The sequence below is a fragment of the Apodemus sylvaticus genome, chromosome 1 (genome assembly GCF_947179515.1).
Source record: "Apodemus sylvaticus chromosome 1, mApoSyl1.1, whole genome shotgun sequence".
Classification (NCBI taxonomy): Eukaryota; Metazoa; Chordata; class Mammalia; order Rodentia; family Muridae; genus Apodemus; species Apodemus sylvaticus.
Window position 1 is genome coordinate 209681510 of NC_067472.1, and position 18185 is coordinate 209699694.

Below are 18185 nucleotides of genomic sequence, written 5' to 3' on the forward strand. Positions count from 1 at the left end.
AGAAAGAAACTGGGGTTGAAAGTAGATAAACGGCTTTCTAATTTGGATCTTATATGTCAAGAAGATACCCTATCTAGAAATTTGATGTGGCACAATAGTTAGGTAATGATTTTAAGATGATCTATGGTTCTCACATGAAGACACAACAGTTACACATACAGAAGAAATGCCGTGAAGAATACTAGGACTTCCGTGCAATTTTTCTTTTCTTTCTTTTCTTTCTTTTGTTTTTGTTTTTGTTGTTGTTGTTGTTGTTGTTGTTGTTGTTGTTTTGGATGATTTTGCCACTCCCTATGGACCAAGCATTCAAACACACGTGTCAATGAGGGTCATGCCTACATAAGCTCACACAGGAGCATTCATTTTTTTTGGTTCAGTTCTTATTTTTTTAACCATGAAAAAATTTGCTTCATTCCAGAGATACAAGGATCGTTCAACACACAAGGCAGTAAATGTAACAAACGTTCACACATATGTGACATAGGCTGAAGGACAGAAATTGTAATAAATCAGTTCATTGTAATAAATACAGAAAACACCCTTTGAATAATGTCCATGAGAAAAGACTCCAAAGAAACTATTCCTGGGTAAAAAGATAATAATATAAAAAAGGCCATAACATAAAAGTATGACAAGGATCATACTCAATAGGAAAAGAACTGAAAGCATCATTTGTAAAGTTAGGACATGAGTATATCTTGTCTCTCCATTCTTTTTACTTTCTTTCTTTTTTTTTTTTTTTTTTTTTTTTTTTTTTTGGTCTTCAATTGTCTTTCATTTATTTAATGTATATTTTTGAATATATTTATTTTGATCAGATATTTTGTGTATTTGCATTTCAAATGTTATCTCCTTTCCCAGTTTTCCCTCTGGATCCTCCCTCTCCCATCCCCACTCTACTGCTTCTATGAGGATGCTGGAAGAATAAATTTTATTGGATCCTATTTCACGTTCTATAGTTAGATAATTGTCAGTCATTAACATAACTGAAGAGGTGGTAAACATTTTCAAACATACCAAGGACACATTCCTTGATGGCATTGTTCAAATCAAGCTTAGACTTTTATGTATTTTGTTTAAATATTTGTTTTTGTTTTTTGCTTGTTGTTTGTTTTGTTTGGTTTTGTTTGTTTGTTTGTTTTGTCATTAGCAACATGATTGTGTAGAAAAGGATAGCGAGGAATTTAAGGAAATTATAATACCCCTGTATCTATCATGCTGGGATCAACCACCAGACCTCAAGAGGATGAGGTATCCATGTAGACAGGCTTAAGTAAATGCAGGTTGATATTCTGATACCTGCATGATGACTTCTCTGCAGCATGAAATCTTCTAATTATGTTTCTATGCACTCTGCAGTCCTTGGTCTGAGCATACGATTGATTGCCTTATCTAGGCTACAGCCATGGGTTTTGCTGTTTTGCATATTGTTATGAAAATTTCTTGTCAGACAAGAGGGATTATTTACCCCCTTTGGATTCCATTTGCAGTGTTTCATTTTTTATTGCAGACTTTGAATGTTTTCCCTACATGTATGTATGTTATTGTTGTTAATGGGTTTATTGCTTGTGTTTACTCAAAAAATCACCATTGGCAGCAACGTCTTGAATGTCTATGTCATCTCCAGCACTGGCTAGTACATACCTCAGTACTGAACCTTTCTGTCATCTGTGCTTCTTCAAGGAACACACTGAGCGCTTCATGGCCTCACAGGTTTCAAAGTCCTACAGAATTCAAGGTCTCACACAATTCATGGCCTCACAGAATTCATGTTCTCACAGAATTCAAGGCCTCATAGAATTCATGGCCTCACAGAATTCATGGCCTCACAGAATTCATGACCTCACAGAATTCAAGGCCTCACAGAATCCATGGCCTCACAGAATTTCAAGGCCAGCACTTTGTAGCTGCTTTCTTTTATTTATTTGTGTAATTTGTTCTTACTCCAAGATAATACTAAGGCAATGTGAAGTGACTTGAAAGTAATTTTGAGTCCTTAAGGTCTACAGTGCTACAGAGACACAGGTGTTATAAAAATAACAATTGATTGTAAAAGTAACTTTTACTTGCTTGCTAGTTGCCTTATTAGATGTGTATTGGCTCTGTCTACTAACCTAGGCCTAGGCCTGGAAGTTCCTGGATTCCTCACAATGTGATCTAGGCCTAGAATGTCTTCAGCCTCTGAGACTAACTGCTGAACAAGTCCATGCTTTGTTTTTATTTTGAGCTTTGACTAGCTGGTTCAACTTAGCCATTCTGGCTCAAACTTTTCTCCACTCTAAATGATTCAATCTGGTTTGTCTCTATCAGGCTCTCCTGAATTTCTCTGCTTAGCCTCATACTAATTTGGCAATATTTTCTAATCTTGTGGCTCCTTCCCATTCTCTGGTTCCTTCTGTATTCCCCTGTGCCCAGCTTGTTCTTCTGCAACCTGTCTCTCAATAACTATCCTACTAATATTGCCCTTTCTTATTCTTTCTAATATCCCTAGAGTTAAGGATATTCAATTCTCTCAAATCTTTCTCTGATTTGTCACTTTGTCTCCAGTCAAACCTCACTTTTTATTAGAGTGATTCCTTCTACAAACTAATTTAATCCCTTGTTTGGGATTGAAGTGTCAATAATTGTGTCTCCTTAATACTTGGGCTTTTTATGAGATGGTGAATATGACCACACCAAGAAGCTTTTCATTGTAATTAAGATGGAGAAAAAATCCAGAGTCATCTTGAAGAGTCCAGGGTAGAGAGGGAAAGTAGTAGACTAGACATGCCCAGTAAACTGAACAGGGTCATTAGAGGACAGGGATGGGGAAGGCCAGAATAAGAAATGAACAGAGAAAAGAGGATCAAGAAAGAAAGGAAAAAAGTGGTGTGACATGAGCCAAGAAAGGAGGATTCTGAGAAGAAGCAAGAGCCATAGAGAACGTGAACAAAATATCTGGGTTTTATAGGAAAGGAAAGATGTGGGAAAGAAAGTGAAGCCCAAGGTCTCAGGGGGTCTAGAGAGACACAGGGAGAGAAGCCTGTAGTGGAGCCAGAATACTGGCAGAGGTACTTGCAACACTGAGAGTCTGGCAGCCAGTATCTGCTCGGACATGTTTATAGTTCGGCATTTGTCCCGAGTATCTCTGGAACCAAACAATCTCGATATGTTGAAACTCTTGAGAACCTGGGTGACACAGAAAACCCTGCAGGGGCAAGGTCATACAGTTCGCTTGTGCTTCACTAATAATGAAGACCTATTTCTTCTGCATGTCATTCTGCCATGCACTTTGTAGTCCAAGGATGTACAGGAAAGTTCCCATCCTGATTCCTAATTACTTCTTTGAGATGCGACTGTAATTTGCACTTCTATTTTTTATTTTTCTCTGACAAGAACTCACAACCCCGGTATTACTTCAAGCCCTTGTGGATATGCTGTCACATGAGTCTAGAGCAGAGTTTAAAATCACCAGCCTGCTGGGAAACAAAAAAGGCCAGGAGCTCATGAGCCTTTAAGAGAGGGAGGGTCTCTCACCACAGTTTCAGCAGACTCCCTTCTCATGGCAATGATGACCACAATAGTGTCATCCAGCACTGAGGTGAGTGACCAGAGCATAAGAATAAAAGGAATTAAAAACTTGACAAGCAGGCTTTGGAGAACCCATGCTTTTGTTTGTGGAAAAAAATCTTAGTTTCTTGCCAAATGCTTCTCTTAGTTTAGTTGTACTTAAAATATATATTAAGAGTTTCTTTAAGTAGCTGTGTTAAGAGGAAGGTAGGATGGAGAAGAAAATGAAGAAGGAAGGAACGAGAGAGAAAGAAAGAAGAAAAGAAGGAAGAAAGACAGTACAAAGAAAGCGAGGATGGAGGGAAAGAATGGAAGGAGGAAGGAGAAACAACTCGAGGCATAGATTGGATAAGGGAAAGAGATGGTTCTGGTGTTGTGTTGGTAGTGGGAACTGAAGTGGGCCTTTTAATGAAATTGGGGACCGTTCTCAACTAAGGGCTGAGTAGACCGTCTCCAGGTCTTTCTGCTGAGTTTCTCTTATCACCTTTATCACCTCATTATTTCTTTCTGTTCTTTGCTTTGCCTTTGTCTCTCCTCTCTGTCTCTGTGACTTCCTCCATCTTTCTCCCATTATCTCTATCTCATTTCACATGACTGTTTCTTTTGAAGGAAGATTTGTTTAGATATTTTTCTTACTGACAACTCTGTGGGTTATACCCAGTGCCTTACAGCAGCTGGAAAAGGCACCCGCTACATATTTATCTTATGCTAAATACCATGAAGTACTAAATTCTTTTTATTTCTATTACTCACCAATTTATTTATTTCTGAATTAAAGGTATATTCGAATTTTTGTGTCTTTATGAGCTGGGCTGAAATTATGGGTTGAAGAAAATACTAATACCAGTAAGTTAAAATTTATTATCAGTGATAGAATTATAGGGTGAATTTCTATTAGGAAAGTTAAATGTTAATGGGATTTTAATTATCTTGTTTTTCCTAATCAACACGTTCAAGAAAAATAGTTAAATTGAATGAATTACAATAAAGGAGTAAGGTTTCCCTGATTATTATTAAGTTTCACTACATATACCCTAAAGTTGTTTCTTTTATGGTTCCAGCTCACATGTTTTCTGCGAGAACAGATACATAGAGTGCTCTTTTCATGTGTCAGCCGTCCACGTATGCCTGTCCACTTCTGGAGACTACCCAAGAGTAAGTTTGCCTCTTTCTGTTTCTATTGTAACTAATGTCTAGAGTTCCATACACTCTCATATATCTTCCTATTCCTGTTTCCTGTTCCTGGGATTGCTGTTAATAAGTGAAACCAAAATAAAAACAACAAAAACAGAACCCTCCCATATTATACACCATTCTGCTTTTAATGCATCATTTTAGAAAAAAAACCCCACAAACTCTTCATTGTGATCCTAAAGTTCAATATCAATAACTTATGAGCCCATGGCAGGTTTTACATTAGTTGACTGGTATCCCTGTAGCTCTGCACCCTGAAACATATCCAGAATATCTCATATATTAACTACATTCCACTTATATTTAAGATGAGAATTTATGTAAAGCTACAAGTATTTATCACTTTAAACACTGTGTGTGTGAAGCTCAGTCTAATGAAAACTGATCCTGATGTTTTGCAGTGGATCTCTGGAACATTTGCATCACAAACCCAAAACTGTGTGTTTGAAACCATCACCTTCTCCTTACAGCCCTGTCAATCATCATTCTAATATCTTTTAAATTCACACTACATTATTTATTTATTGTTATAGAGGCCATGCGAGTTCAAGACATCATACATGTGTGAAGGTTAGAAAATGTGTTTGGGGAACTTGGTCTCTCCTTCCATGAAATGAATCCTAGATATGGAACGAGGTATAAAGCATCTTTACCTACTGCATAGTCTTGCTGCCTTCATAATTGTAGCTTCTGTGTATTTGTAATTTGTCACTGTAGTAACAACAGCTAGATAGAATTATACCGCAATACAACTGCCTATAGCATCTAACTCAGGGTCTCTTTTTGGTTTTCTTTGTTTTAGAATCTATCAAACTTATTTCTAAAGGACAAATGCTATATCAGAGATTCAAAAAAATAAATATTTTTTATTAATTATTTTTATACACTCCATATTTTATTCCCCACCCCACCAGTCCCTGTCTGCCCTCCAACTGTTTTTATACAGCATTTTGTCCTCACTTTTTGTTTTTTGTTTTTGCTTTGTTTTGTTTTTAATAGGCATATAAAATAACTGCATCTTCAGCTGTTTTTAATATAGAATTGACATTCATAGTAACCTAAGAATGTAACTGTTCAAGACCCTAATTTTCTTTAATTTTCACTCATAGTGAGAGTATGAGTAAATGGGATTGACAGATAAAGCAATATTCTTTCAGATGAAAATGTATTTTATATACATAGAGCATCTACAAAATGAAAACTTCTTTCAGAAAGGTATTTGTAATAGTAAAAAAATTAATAAAGTATAAGAAATAGGTCTTAACAAGTACATTGTTTTAGGGAGGAAATTATTACAATTCATAATGTATAAAGCAAAAAGGAATGTATCCTTATACAATGTTCTTCAAGTAAAATGTTAAGGACAAAAACAAGACACTTTTCAATGTACAAAATGATGACACATCCACTATATCACCAAGAAATACGGGTATGAATATTACTCTTCTACAACTTGACATACTGATAAAAAATTCTTAGTAACAGAGTAGGATTATAGCTCACTTGCAGAGTGCTTGTCTTTCATGCATGAGACTCTGACTTCAATCCTCAATCCTTCCATTATAATAAAATTCCTATAGAAGACAAATACAATGAGAAAACCATGACAATTTTAAGAGTTGAGTAAAAGTTTCAACATGGCATTGACCACATAATGCCATCCTCTTGCTTCATATGCAGCTGGCGCCATGGATCCCTCCATGTGAACTCTTTGGTTGATGGTTTAGTCCTTGAGAGCCACCTGAGGACCCAGCTATACCATTCCTGGGTATATACTCAAAGGATGCTCCAACATATCACAAGGACACATGCTCTACTATGTTCAGAGAGGCCTTATTTATAATAACCAGAAGCTGGAAATCAACCCAGAAGTTCATCAATAGAGGAATGGATACAGAAAATGTGATACATTTACATAATAGAGTACTACTTAGCTATTCAAAACAATAACTTCATGAAATTCACAGAGAAATGGATGGAACTTGAAAATATCATCCTGAGTGAGGTAATCCAATCATAAAAGAATATACAGGGTATGCACTCACTGATAAGGGGATAGTAGTATAAAAGCTTGGAATACCCATGATACAATTCACAGAGTATATGACATTCAAGAAGAGAAAAGACCAAAGTGTGGATGTTTCAGTTCTACTTAGAAGTGAGAACAAAATAATCACCAGAGGTAGAGGGACAAAGGACTTGGGAAGGAAAGAGGAAGGAAAGGGGGCAAGGGGGACAAGATCATGTGTGAGAAAATGTGTAGAGAGGGTGAGGAAATTGAACAGAGGTGTGTAGCAGTGGGGAATGGGGAACTGGCGGTACCCACCAGAAAGTAGCAGATGCCAGGAAAGAAAACGTGTAAACTCTCTAAACATAGTTAGAGCTATGTGAATACATTAAAATGATAAATAGTTTATTTAAGTTAACTTCATGAAATAATGCACACTGATAATGTATGTCTAGTGTGTTTAGAGTATAATAATTATTTTATTTATTTATTTATATTAAAATATATATTAAATATATTTTATTAGATTTAATATAATGTATTATGTATAATAAAATATAATATGGAATAGTATAATAAAATAAAAATATACCAATTGTATTTATATAAAAATAAATATCACTAAAATATATTTTAGTTATTGATTACATTTATTATATAAATTTAAAACTTTATAATAGGAATGAAAATGACTTCTGAAAACTTTGCAATGGGAGTATTTCTCTTCTCCCAGATTTCAGTGGGAGTGCTAGGCAATACCTCAATACTATTTTATTATGTCACTTTGATATTGAACGGAAAGCATTTAATGCCCAAAGATCTGATTATAGAGCACTTGACTTTTGCCAACTGCTTGAATATCATCTCAAGAGGTATTCCACGGACAATGTCTTATTTTGGATTGAAGGTTTTCCTGAATGACATTGGATGTAAAATTATATTGTATATATACCGAATAACAAGGGGGATGTGCCTTTATATGATGTGCCTATTGAGTTGCTTCCAGGCAATCACAATCAGCTCCAGCAACTCCAGGTGGAGGAAGCTTAAGCACAGAGCCAACAAGTACATTGGTCCCTCCTGCTCAGTCAGTTGGCTTGTCCACCTGCTTCTAAATATCATGATTCCATCAAATGTGTCAAGCCTCAGTTACACGAAAAATACTACTAAGAGAGTGAGTTATGAATACTGTTCATTGCTTGCTTCTGAAAAATTGGTAACTGCACTGTATATGTTGTTACTGTGTTTCTCTGATGGACTGTGTCTGGGTCTCATGGCCTACTCAAGTGTCTCCATGGTGAGTAGACTCTACAGACACAAGAGGCAAGTCAAGCACATCCACAGTGCTCAGCACTTTCTGAAAGTCTCACCTGAAGACAGAGCCACGCAGACTATCCTCATCCTGCTGTGCACCTTTGCCATCTCTTACTTATACTCCTCCATTGTGACTGTTTTTAGAACATGCTCCAAATATCCAGTGCTATGGGGAGTAAATGTATTTACAGTTATAGAAATATGTTTTCCAATATTTTCCCCCTTTGTTCTTATCACCAATCTGAAGACTGCTACCAGTCTGTTTTTACCCTGCACTAGTAAGAGATAGAATCCTCCAAGTATGATATGAGCCCTGGTCATCTCTATGTCCTTAGATATTCTTATATTTTTTTTACCTACTGTACAATGGTGACACTTCAACTTTTAAACTTTAAGATTTCTATGACTCACTTTTTCATAATGTAGAGTGATCAGTAGTCATTTTGTAAGAAACCATTTGATAGATGTATTATTTATCTTTTTTGTTTCCCTGACAAAATACCTGGCAAATGCAACTCAAAGAAGGAAAGATGTATTTTACCCCACAGTTTGTAGTTTCTGTCAATCATGGTAAGATAGAAGCAGTAAGGGAAGATGGATTTGTGTAGAGGGAAGTATAGGGTATGTGTTAATTTCTAGTTCACAGTCAGAAAGCACAGATGTGAATTTCTGTGCTTAGTTCTTTTTCTTGGGCCATTTTTTATTAGGAATTTACATCAGTCCATGGGATAATATCAACCAGGATCAAAGTGGATCTTCTGTCCTCAATAGAACCTCATTGAAACACTCTTGCAATAATATCAGCAATCAAATGTGGGAACACAATTTCATATTTTAACTCTAAAAACATCAATCTTTTAATAAAAGTCTCCATTTTAAGGTAAAATGGCACAGGGTTCTCAGGTTTAAAATACAAAATTAGTCATATGGATATACAATTATATATGTTAAAATTGATGTAAAAATCCCAATACAGAATCAACAAGGATACATACCTATACACATACATTCATGCATATACATATATGTACATGTACATGTAAACCATAAAACATTTATGCACATTGAATATTTTAATCATTTCAGAAAACTATTTGGCATTATATAAATCTATCTGCTAATCAACAAGTGGATTCTGGGAACTCAACTGTATCCCTCAAAAAGGGACCAAATGTTCATCTTTCCTGATCTAATTCTTCAACCACAGGGTAATCATTTTTAGGAAATTATATTTTATACATGGACAAAAATCCTTCATGATAGCTCACACTAAGCATATTTCATCAAAATCCAGCAATATAAATTCTTTAATACACATATATTGGGGTTCTCTACTATATAAAGCCAACGAATAATGGCACATGCAAAATAGATGAACCATTTCAAAACCTTTACTTGGAGGATGTGATGCACACAGAGCTATGATGGCTTCATTCTTCAATATCAGGTAGTGCTTGGAAATTTTCTTGATGAAATTTGGACCTGCCCCACCAAGGTAAGGTCGAGGAGAAGGTTTTTATTGTAGATATGAAGAATAGAAGAGCCAAAGGCAATGAGAAGAGTTCAAAGCATAGAGAAAAAGCAGAACATTAGATATGACCAACACACAGAATATCCCATAAGAAGAGACAAGAGAGAAAGAGAAGAACAATGGAAGAGCTAAGACAAGGGATAAAAGGGAAGACAAAGAGGCGTGAGAAGAACCAAGAGAAGACACATCCTGCATAGAAACAAGAGGCCCAGAGCACACAGACAAAACTTCTGGGTTTATAGAAAAGAGATACTGGGGGAAGTGAAAAGAAGGTAAGGTCTATAGAGGTTAAATTTAGATGACAGGGTAGTGCTGAGAGGAGCCAAGATTTTTAAAGAGGTACTTACAATGCTGTGAGAGTCCGGCAGCCTACATCTGTTTTGACATATTAACACACACCCCAGCTAGGCATTTGGTCTTCTTGTCTTTAGAAACAAACAATTTGAGATGTTGAAACAGTCTAGGATGCTAGGTGATAGGAAAGGCCAGGCAACTTGCTTATACGTTAGAGCAATGAAGCCCTGTTTCTTCTGCATGCCTCACTGTCATAAATGTTGTGCTTCGAAGACTGACATAAAAGTTTCTTTCTGATTCCTCTGTGATTCCTTGGAGTTGGTCATGAATTCTGCATTGCCTTTTTTCTTCTGTTTTTGTTTGCTGAAGGGAACTCAGAACTGAGGTGTTAAAGGTTACATCAGACCCTTGTGGAGGTGCTGTCATCATAGGTCTAGAGCTAAGTTGAAAATGACCAAGATTCCGAAAAGAATAAAATGAGATCATGAACCTTTAAGAGATGGAGACTGTCTCATCACAGTTTACTTCTCCCGGTCAGAGCTGCTATAATGGTGTCATCCAGTACTGAAGTAAGAGTGCAGAGCAGAGGACCAGAAAAAATGAAATATGTTAGGAAACAGGTTTTGGAGAACCTGGGCATCTTACTTTATTTCCAAGTGCCTCCCTTAATTTTAGTTGTACTTGGATCCATAATAAAAATGTCTTCAAATAGCTCTGCTGAAATGAAGGATGGAGGAGTAGAGGGAAGAAAGGTACGATGGAAGGAAAGAAAGAAGGAATGAAGAGAGGGAAGGAGGGAGGGAGGGAGGGAGGGAGGGAGGGAGGGAGGAAGGAAGGAAGGAAGGAAGGAAGGAAGGAAGGAAGGAAGGAAGGAAGGAAGGTAGCAACCAAGGAAGAAAAATGGGGAGAAAGAGATAAGAGCATAAATAGAAAAAGGGAAAGGGAATCTGGTGGTGTTTAGAAGTAGACACAGGATTTTGGGTGGAATTTGGGCTGTTTTAAATTCAAGGCAGAGCAGACTGTCTCCATTCTTCCTAAGCTGTGTGAACCCTGTTCCTTCCATAAACTGCTGCTGAGTCTCTCTTATCACTAGGATCACCTCATTATCTCCTTCCTTCCTTCATTTAGACCCTCTCAGCTTTCCTCTCTGTATCTCTGTTACTCCATCTTTCTCACACTATCCCCATCTCATTTTGCAAGTCTCTTCCTAGTTTCTTAGTAGAGAGATTTACTTGGATACTTTCACTTTTTGATGACTCTTGGGATCGCATCTAGATTCTTCCAATAGCTGGACAAGTCATGAGCTACACCCCCAACTTACCTAAATATCCTGAAGTACATTTTTCTTTTCTTTCCTCTTAGTTACCAATTTATATACTTCTGGAAAATGATACATTCTAATTTTGTCTTAAGACATGGATTAAAATAAATGGTTGATGAGATTACTGATACTAGTAAGTTAAATTTTATTATTAATGATAGAATTGTAGGGTAATATTTCTATTAGAAAAATTGAATTTTATTGACGCATCAAGAAAACATAATTAAATTGAATGAATTACAAGAAGTGAGTAAACACATGTCAGTGGTGCATTTTCTTTCTTGGTACGTCGCCTATTCTGAAATATGGCGTGTGTTTTCTACACATCACATGTTATCTATAATAGCATACATATATAGTACTCATACCATATGTAGCCTACACTTAGGCCTGTCTACTTCTATAAACACATGTATGTTTAGTTTTCTCTATTCTTATTGTCATAGCCCCTGTCTAAAAATTTAGAAGATATTATATATCTGCCTGTTGCCAGGGATTGCTGTTAAAAGTGAAACCAAACCCAAAACAACAAAAACAAAACTCTTCCTTATTATACATTTATTTAATATATTTGAAATTCTTCCTTTTACACAAAAACACAAACTCATCATTGTAACTCTGTATTTGATCTCATGAGCCTGAAAGCCGGTAGCAATTGTGACTTTAGTTGACTGCCATCAGTGTAGCTCTGTACCAAGTAACATAAACAGAATAACTCATACATTAACAACAAGCCACTTGCATTTAAGATTAGAACTAATGTCAAACTGTAAATACTTATCATGTTAAACATTGTGAGTGTACTGTTCACTCCAAGAAAAGATTATCCTAATATTCTGCAGCTGATCTGTAGTACATTTTCATCAAAAACCCAAAGATCTTTGTCCTTGAAGTCAAAACCTTCTGCTTGAAGCCCCTTCAATCATCATTCTAATGTCTTCATAAATTTGCATTACACAAATTATTATTAGGAATGGTATGTGCAGTTAAGATAGCATCCATGGGTGGAGGTTAAAAGTTGTGTTTTGGGACCTGGTGTGGGTCTGTGTACCGGAAACTTTCCACAGAGCTCTCTGGCCTGGCCAGGTGCAAGGGTTCCAGCAAAGGGCAGAGGGGGCAAGCAGGAAGGGAGGGTCATTTTCGCCACTTCCGCTGCTGCAGTTGGCTCCGCCTCTGTCGGCGCCATGTTGTCTCAGTTGGTCCACTCTGAGTAGGGCTGGGCCGGGCCTAGGAGAAGCAGTCTAGCCAGTGAGGTGAGCAGAGGAACTTCAAGTGGTGTTTCAGAAGAGCTGACCTCTTTCAAAATGTTAGCGCTCTATGGCAGAAGCTCTCAGTGTCGGAGTAGTTCTTCCACCTTTTCATCCTTCCAGATAGGATTCTATATACAGTTTTGGGGTGGGTCAGGGTCTGATAGCGGGCACTTCTCATTGGCTTGGTCTGAAAGTTGGGGAATGCTTATTTGCAAGTGGGAAGGCTTGGTGCTATTCCTACATGACTGATGGCCACAGACATCTGGGGGGCGGTGGGGGGACAGTTGTAGGAGGTTGTAGCTGCATAACAGGAGCAAGGGGCCCAAAGAGTGTGGCAAAACCCCTGCCATCCTTCCCAGGCGACTGTCACCTGCTGGGTCTCCGGGGTGTGGGGGGATGTAAGCCTGGGCTCGGCCAGGGACCAGGCTGCCTATGCACAGCTCACCACCCTACAACACGGGTCTTTTCTTCCATGATGTTGCACCTGGAATGATCCCTGGTCATGGGATCAGGAAGGAAACACCTGTGTCTACTGAGCAATCTTGCTCTCCTTCATAATTTTAGCTTTTATATATTTGTAGTTGGTCACTGTATTTATAGCAGGTAAACAGAATTATATAGCAATATAAATGGTCAAATCACTTACCTGAGGGTCTCGTGATACTCTATGCTTTAGAGTATGTCTAATTCCTTTTAAAGTGATAAATGCCTTTCCTTTGTTTGTAGACAACATCACGTCGTCTTCATTTTCTTGTTGTTGTTCATCATGATGGATATATGGAATGATTGCATATTTCACCTCATTTGAATGTGGAAGTGACTAAGAAGTTACCTCTTCAAGATCCCAATTTTAATTCATTTTTACTCATATTAAGAACTAGAATTGGCAGATAAAGTAGCAGTTCTTCTTTTAGAAAAAAATTCTATATGTATATGTTTATGCATGTGCAGCATGAAAATATAATTCAGAAAGCTATTTGCAATAACAATAAAGTTAATAACCATAAGAAATACATCCTAACAAACTTATTGCCTTCAGGAAGGAAATTATGAAGGTTTTAAATATATTCTATAAAGCAAAGATAAATACACATTATGCTATGTTTTTCAAGTAAAATTTCCAGGACACAAACATGACTCTGTTCCATGCTCAAAATGACAATACAGCCACTGTGTCATCAATAAATAAAGATTGCAGATATCATCCTTCTATAACCAGTAAATAAATCATCCAGACCTCCCAGAGCTCCTAGGGACTACTCTACCTAGGCATCCATCCCATATACAATTACAAAACCCAGACACTATTGTGGATGCCCATATGCCCTTGCTGACAGAAGCCAGATATAACTGTCATTATTAAACAGAAAATTTTCTATGGATCCATAATGTTTATTTTTTTTTTAGTATATGTGCTGCCAAAGCAAGCACATGTTTATTTTTTTAATTGTGTTTGCTTTTTAAAACTTTTATTTAGCATACATAGTATTCGTCTTCATTATGGCATCTTGAAAGAAATTTGTTTTTCACTTTCTCTTACAGTTTTATCCTCCATTCCCCTGACACCATCCACACCTCTATATTTTATTATATTTATATTATATTTATTATAATTTTATTTTTATTTTATTTCATTATAGTTTCTTCATAACGACTTGTTTGTCTTATTCTCTTTCCCTTCATTCCCCCAAAACTCCTTTTTATTAATTAATCTATTTTCTTTACACCTCAATATCACACCACCCTCTTTTCCTAGTAACCCCTCACACAGTGCCTCCCTTCATTTCTCTTAATACCAATGGATTCAATTCCCTAATAAAAAGGCATAGACCAACAGACTGGATATGTAAATAAGACCCAGCATTTTGTTGCATTCAGGAAACATACCTCAGTGGCAAAAGATAAAACTTTCTCAGAGTAAAAAGCTGGAAAAAATTTCAAACAAAAGGTCCTAAGATACAAGCTGGATATTACATTCTAATATCCAATAAAATAGACTTTCTACAAAAAGTTACTAAAGAGATGGGGAAAGAAAGACACTTCATCCTCATCAAAGAGAAAATCCACCAAAATAACCTCTCAATATTGATTATCTATGTCCCAAACACAAGGGCACCCATATTTGTAAAAGTAATGTTATTAACACTCAAAACATACCTTGGAGATGAAAAAATAGTGTTGGGAGACTTCAAAACCTCATTCTCACCAAGGTACAGATCACTCAAACAGAAACTAAACAGACACATCGTGAAACTAACATAAGTTAGTAAATGGATGGATTTAACTGATATGTACAGACCATTTCACCCTAAAACAATAGAATATATCTTCTTCTCTGCAACTCATGATAACTTCTCTAAAACTGATCATATAATCAGACACAAAACAAGCCTAAATAGAAAGATGATTGAAATAGTGCCATGCATGAAATTAGATTACCATCCCAGGCAGTGGTGGTGCACGCCTTTAATCCCAGCACCTGGGAGGCAGAGGCAGGCAGATTTTTGAGTTTAAGGCCAGCCTGGTCTGCAGAGTGAGTTTCAGGACAGCCAGGGCTAAACAGAGAAACCCTGTCTTGAAAAACCAAGCAAGCAAGCAACCAAGCAACCAACCAACAAACAAACACATCATATTACCATGGATTAAGGCTGGTCTTCTAAAACAATAAAAACAACAGGAAGCCCACATACTCATGGAAGCTGAGCAACTAGCTATTCAATGAAATTTTTGTCAGGGAAGAAATAAGAAAGGAATTAAAGACTTCTTAGAATTTAATGAAAATGAACCCCCATGCCACACACAGTGGAAGAAGTGCGAAGAGGATATTTATAACACTGAGTGCCTTCATAAAGAACCTGGAGAAGATCCACACTAGTTCTTTGAGAAAATAAACACAATAGATAAACCCTTAGCCAAACTAACTAAAGGGCACAGAGACAGAACCCAAATTAACAAAATCAGAGAAGAAAAGGGAGACATGACAGAAAATGAGGAAATTCAAAACATCATCAAATCCTAGCACAAAAGCCTATACTCAACACAAGTGTAATACGTAGATTAAATAGATGATTTTCTAGGTAGATAGCAGGTACCAAAGTTAAATTAGGACAAGATAAGCTATCTAAACAGTCCCTTAATACCTAAAACATAGAAAAAGTCATTAAAAGTCACACAACCAAAAAAGCCCAGGGTTTTAGCACAGAATTCTCAGACTTTCAAAGAAAACCTAATACCAATACTTCTCAAACTATTCTACAAAACAGAAAAAGAAGGAGCAGTACCTAACTTGTTCTATGCATTACTAGGCATTTACCCAAAAGAAACTCCAATATATAACAAGAACACATGCTCCAGTGTGTCCATTATAGTCTTATTTATAATAGCCAGAAACTGGAAAAACCCCAGATGCCCTTCAATGGAAGAATGAATACAGAAAATGTGGTACATTTACACAGTGGAATACTACTCAGCTATTAATGATGACTTCATGAACTTTGTAGGCAAATGGATGGAACATGAAAATATCATCCTGATTGAGGTAAGGCAGACCCAAAAGGGCGTACATTGTATGTACTTACTGATAGGTGGATATTAGCCACAAATCTCAGAATACCCGGGATAAAATGCTCAGACTATATAAAGCTTAAGAAGAAGGAATGCCAAAGTGCAGATGCTTTATTCCCACTTAGAAGAGGGAAACAAATAATCTTGGGAGGCAGAGGATGGGAGGGAACTGGGTGGGAGAGGGGAGGGAGAGGGAGAAGATGGGGTGGCAAAATCACATATGAAAAGAAACAGGAGAGAAACCCAGAGGGCCAGGAGAATGAATAGAAGCATATAGCAGTGAAGGGTGGGGAGTGGGGGGACCCACTAGAAAGTCTCAGATGCCAGGGATGTGAGAGGATTCCAGGACCCAGTGGGGATGACATTAGCCGAAAGACTCAACCACCTGGAGATAGTCCAGAGCCCTCCCTTTAAGAGCCAGGCAGAAAGGCCTTGAGTAGGTGATCCTGGCCCCGTAAGGTAACTGGAAATGAGCTAATTATTTGCTTATCTTGCTTCTATAAACTGCTTATGCCATTACCCACATCCAGGAGTTCACGCAGCTATAGACCTCCAAGAAAATAGGAAACTAATTGGTCCACGGAGCGCGGGCTCTGATAATTTAAACTGATTGGCCTAAAAACTATAGAGTGGTACAAATCAATTGGTTCTCAGTACACAGGCTCTCAATGCTAAGGAATGATTGGTTTATGATTCGAGGGCTTTGTTGTAAACCTATAAAAGCTGTCACAATTCTGCACTTGTGGGCCACAGTCCTCTACCCCTACGCAGTGTACAGCTGTGGAACCCAGAATTCTGGAAAAAAAAATCCTCATGTTATTGCATCGAGGCCATTTCCCGTGAGTGATTTGGGTGTCACCTTCTGAGGGGTGAGGTGCTGGGGTGCCCTTGGTTTTTGGGGGTCTTACAATGTGAGTTGAATTGCAGATGGAGACACAGAACATACAGAAGAAATTTGAGCACAACCAAACTTCTAATCAGATTTTTTTTTAAAAGTAAAAGTAAAAGGAATGAGACCAATGAGATGAAAAAAAATCAATGACATATGACATTTTGAGTTCTACATAATGTCATTTATATGGCTTGAAGATAGAACCGAGAGAGAGAGAGAGAGAGAGAGAGAGAGAGAGAGAGAGAGAGAGAGAGAGAGAGAGAGAGAGAAGGGGAGAGGGAGGGAGGGAGAGGGAGAGGGAGAAATGACATACTTGTAGCTGACATATTACCAATTATGATTTTTATTTTGCTGGTATTTCTTATCCTAATCTTAATGATCATAGTTGATATTTATACTTTTGCAAAAAAAAGAGGGGATTTAGAAATAAAAGAAAAGGAAACATGAAAATGAAGATGGGCCTTAGAAGAAAATTAGAAAGAATTATAAATACAACTGAGGAAGATAGGCCTGAAGTCATGGGTCACTGGTTAAGAGCACCTGGTAATTTTCCAAAGGACCCAGGTCCAATTCCCAGCAGCCATGTGGTAGCTTACAACTATGTGTAACTCCAGTTCCGGGGATCTGACATCCTCACACAAAGGATAGTAGGCAGAACTCCAGTATGCATAAAATAAAAAATAAAAAGTACAAAATAAAACAAATGTTTTAAATGAGGAATATATTATGATAACAGATATACAAGAAAAACAGAAAAACAAGAAATATGGAGATATGTCTTAGAAAAAGTTGCAAAATATTAATAAAAATGAGGATGAGACTGTAATAGAAGGCATGTAATAAAAATTGTGAAAAATGCAGTCACGCCTGAGAAGAAAAACTTTTTCAAAATTATATATAAAATTGAGGAAGCTAGTAAGATAGAGATCAAGAAAGTTAGCCCAAAACTCATAGCATCACCATATAGTGAAAATCAGGAAAGTTAGTCAAAGGTTGTTTGAAGACTCACCTTAGCTTATCTGGTTAATAAACAGCAAATGCCAACAGACAGTGGCCACCATCAAGAAGAATTTAAATGGCATGCCATAGAAATACTAGATTTTTAGAATATTAAGAATACAACTTTAATTAAAAAAAAAACCTAATCTCTAATGGCTTTAAAACCTGTCAAATGTTTTAATTGTGGCAAGTAAGGTCTTTCAGAAAGGAACTATAGGCAATGCATTCCTAAAAACAATGTTATTTCTAGAAATAATCCTAAAACAGGA

General features: G+C 37.0%; 1 protein-coding gene across 1 annotated transcript; it reads left to right on the plus strand.

Moving 5' to 3' along the window:
* The first annotated feature begins 7433 nt into the window (after positions 1-7433).
* Positions 7434-8354, plus strand: LOC127684267 (vomeronasal type-1 receptor 4-like). The gene has a single exon (XM_052181225.1). The coding sequence runs from the start codon at positions 7434-7436 to the stop codon at positions 8352-8354; it is 921 nt and encodes a 306-aa protein (XP_052037185.1).
* Positions 8355-18185: the final 9831 nt, after the last annotated feature.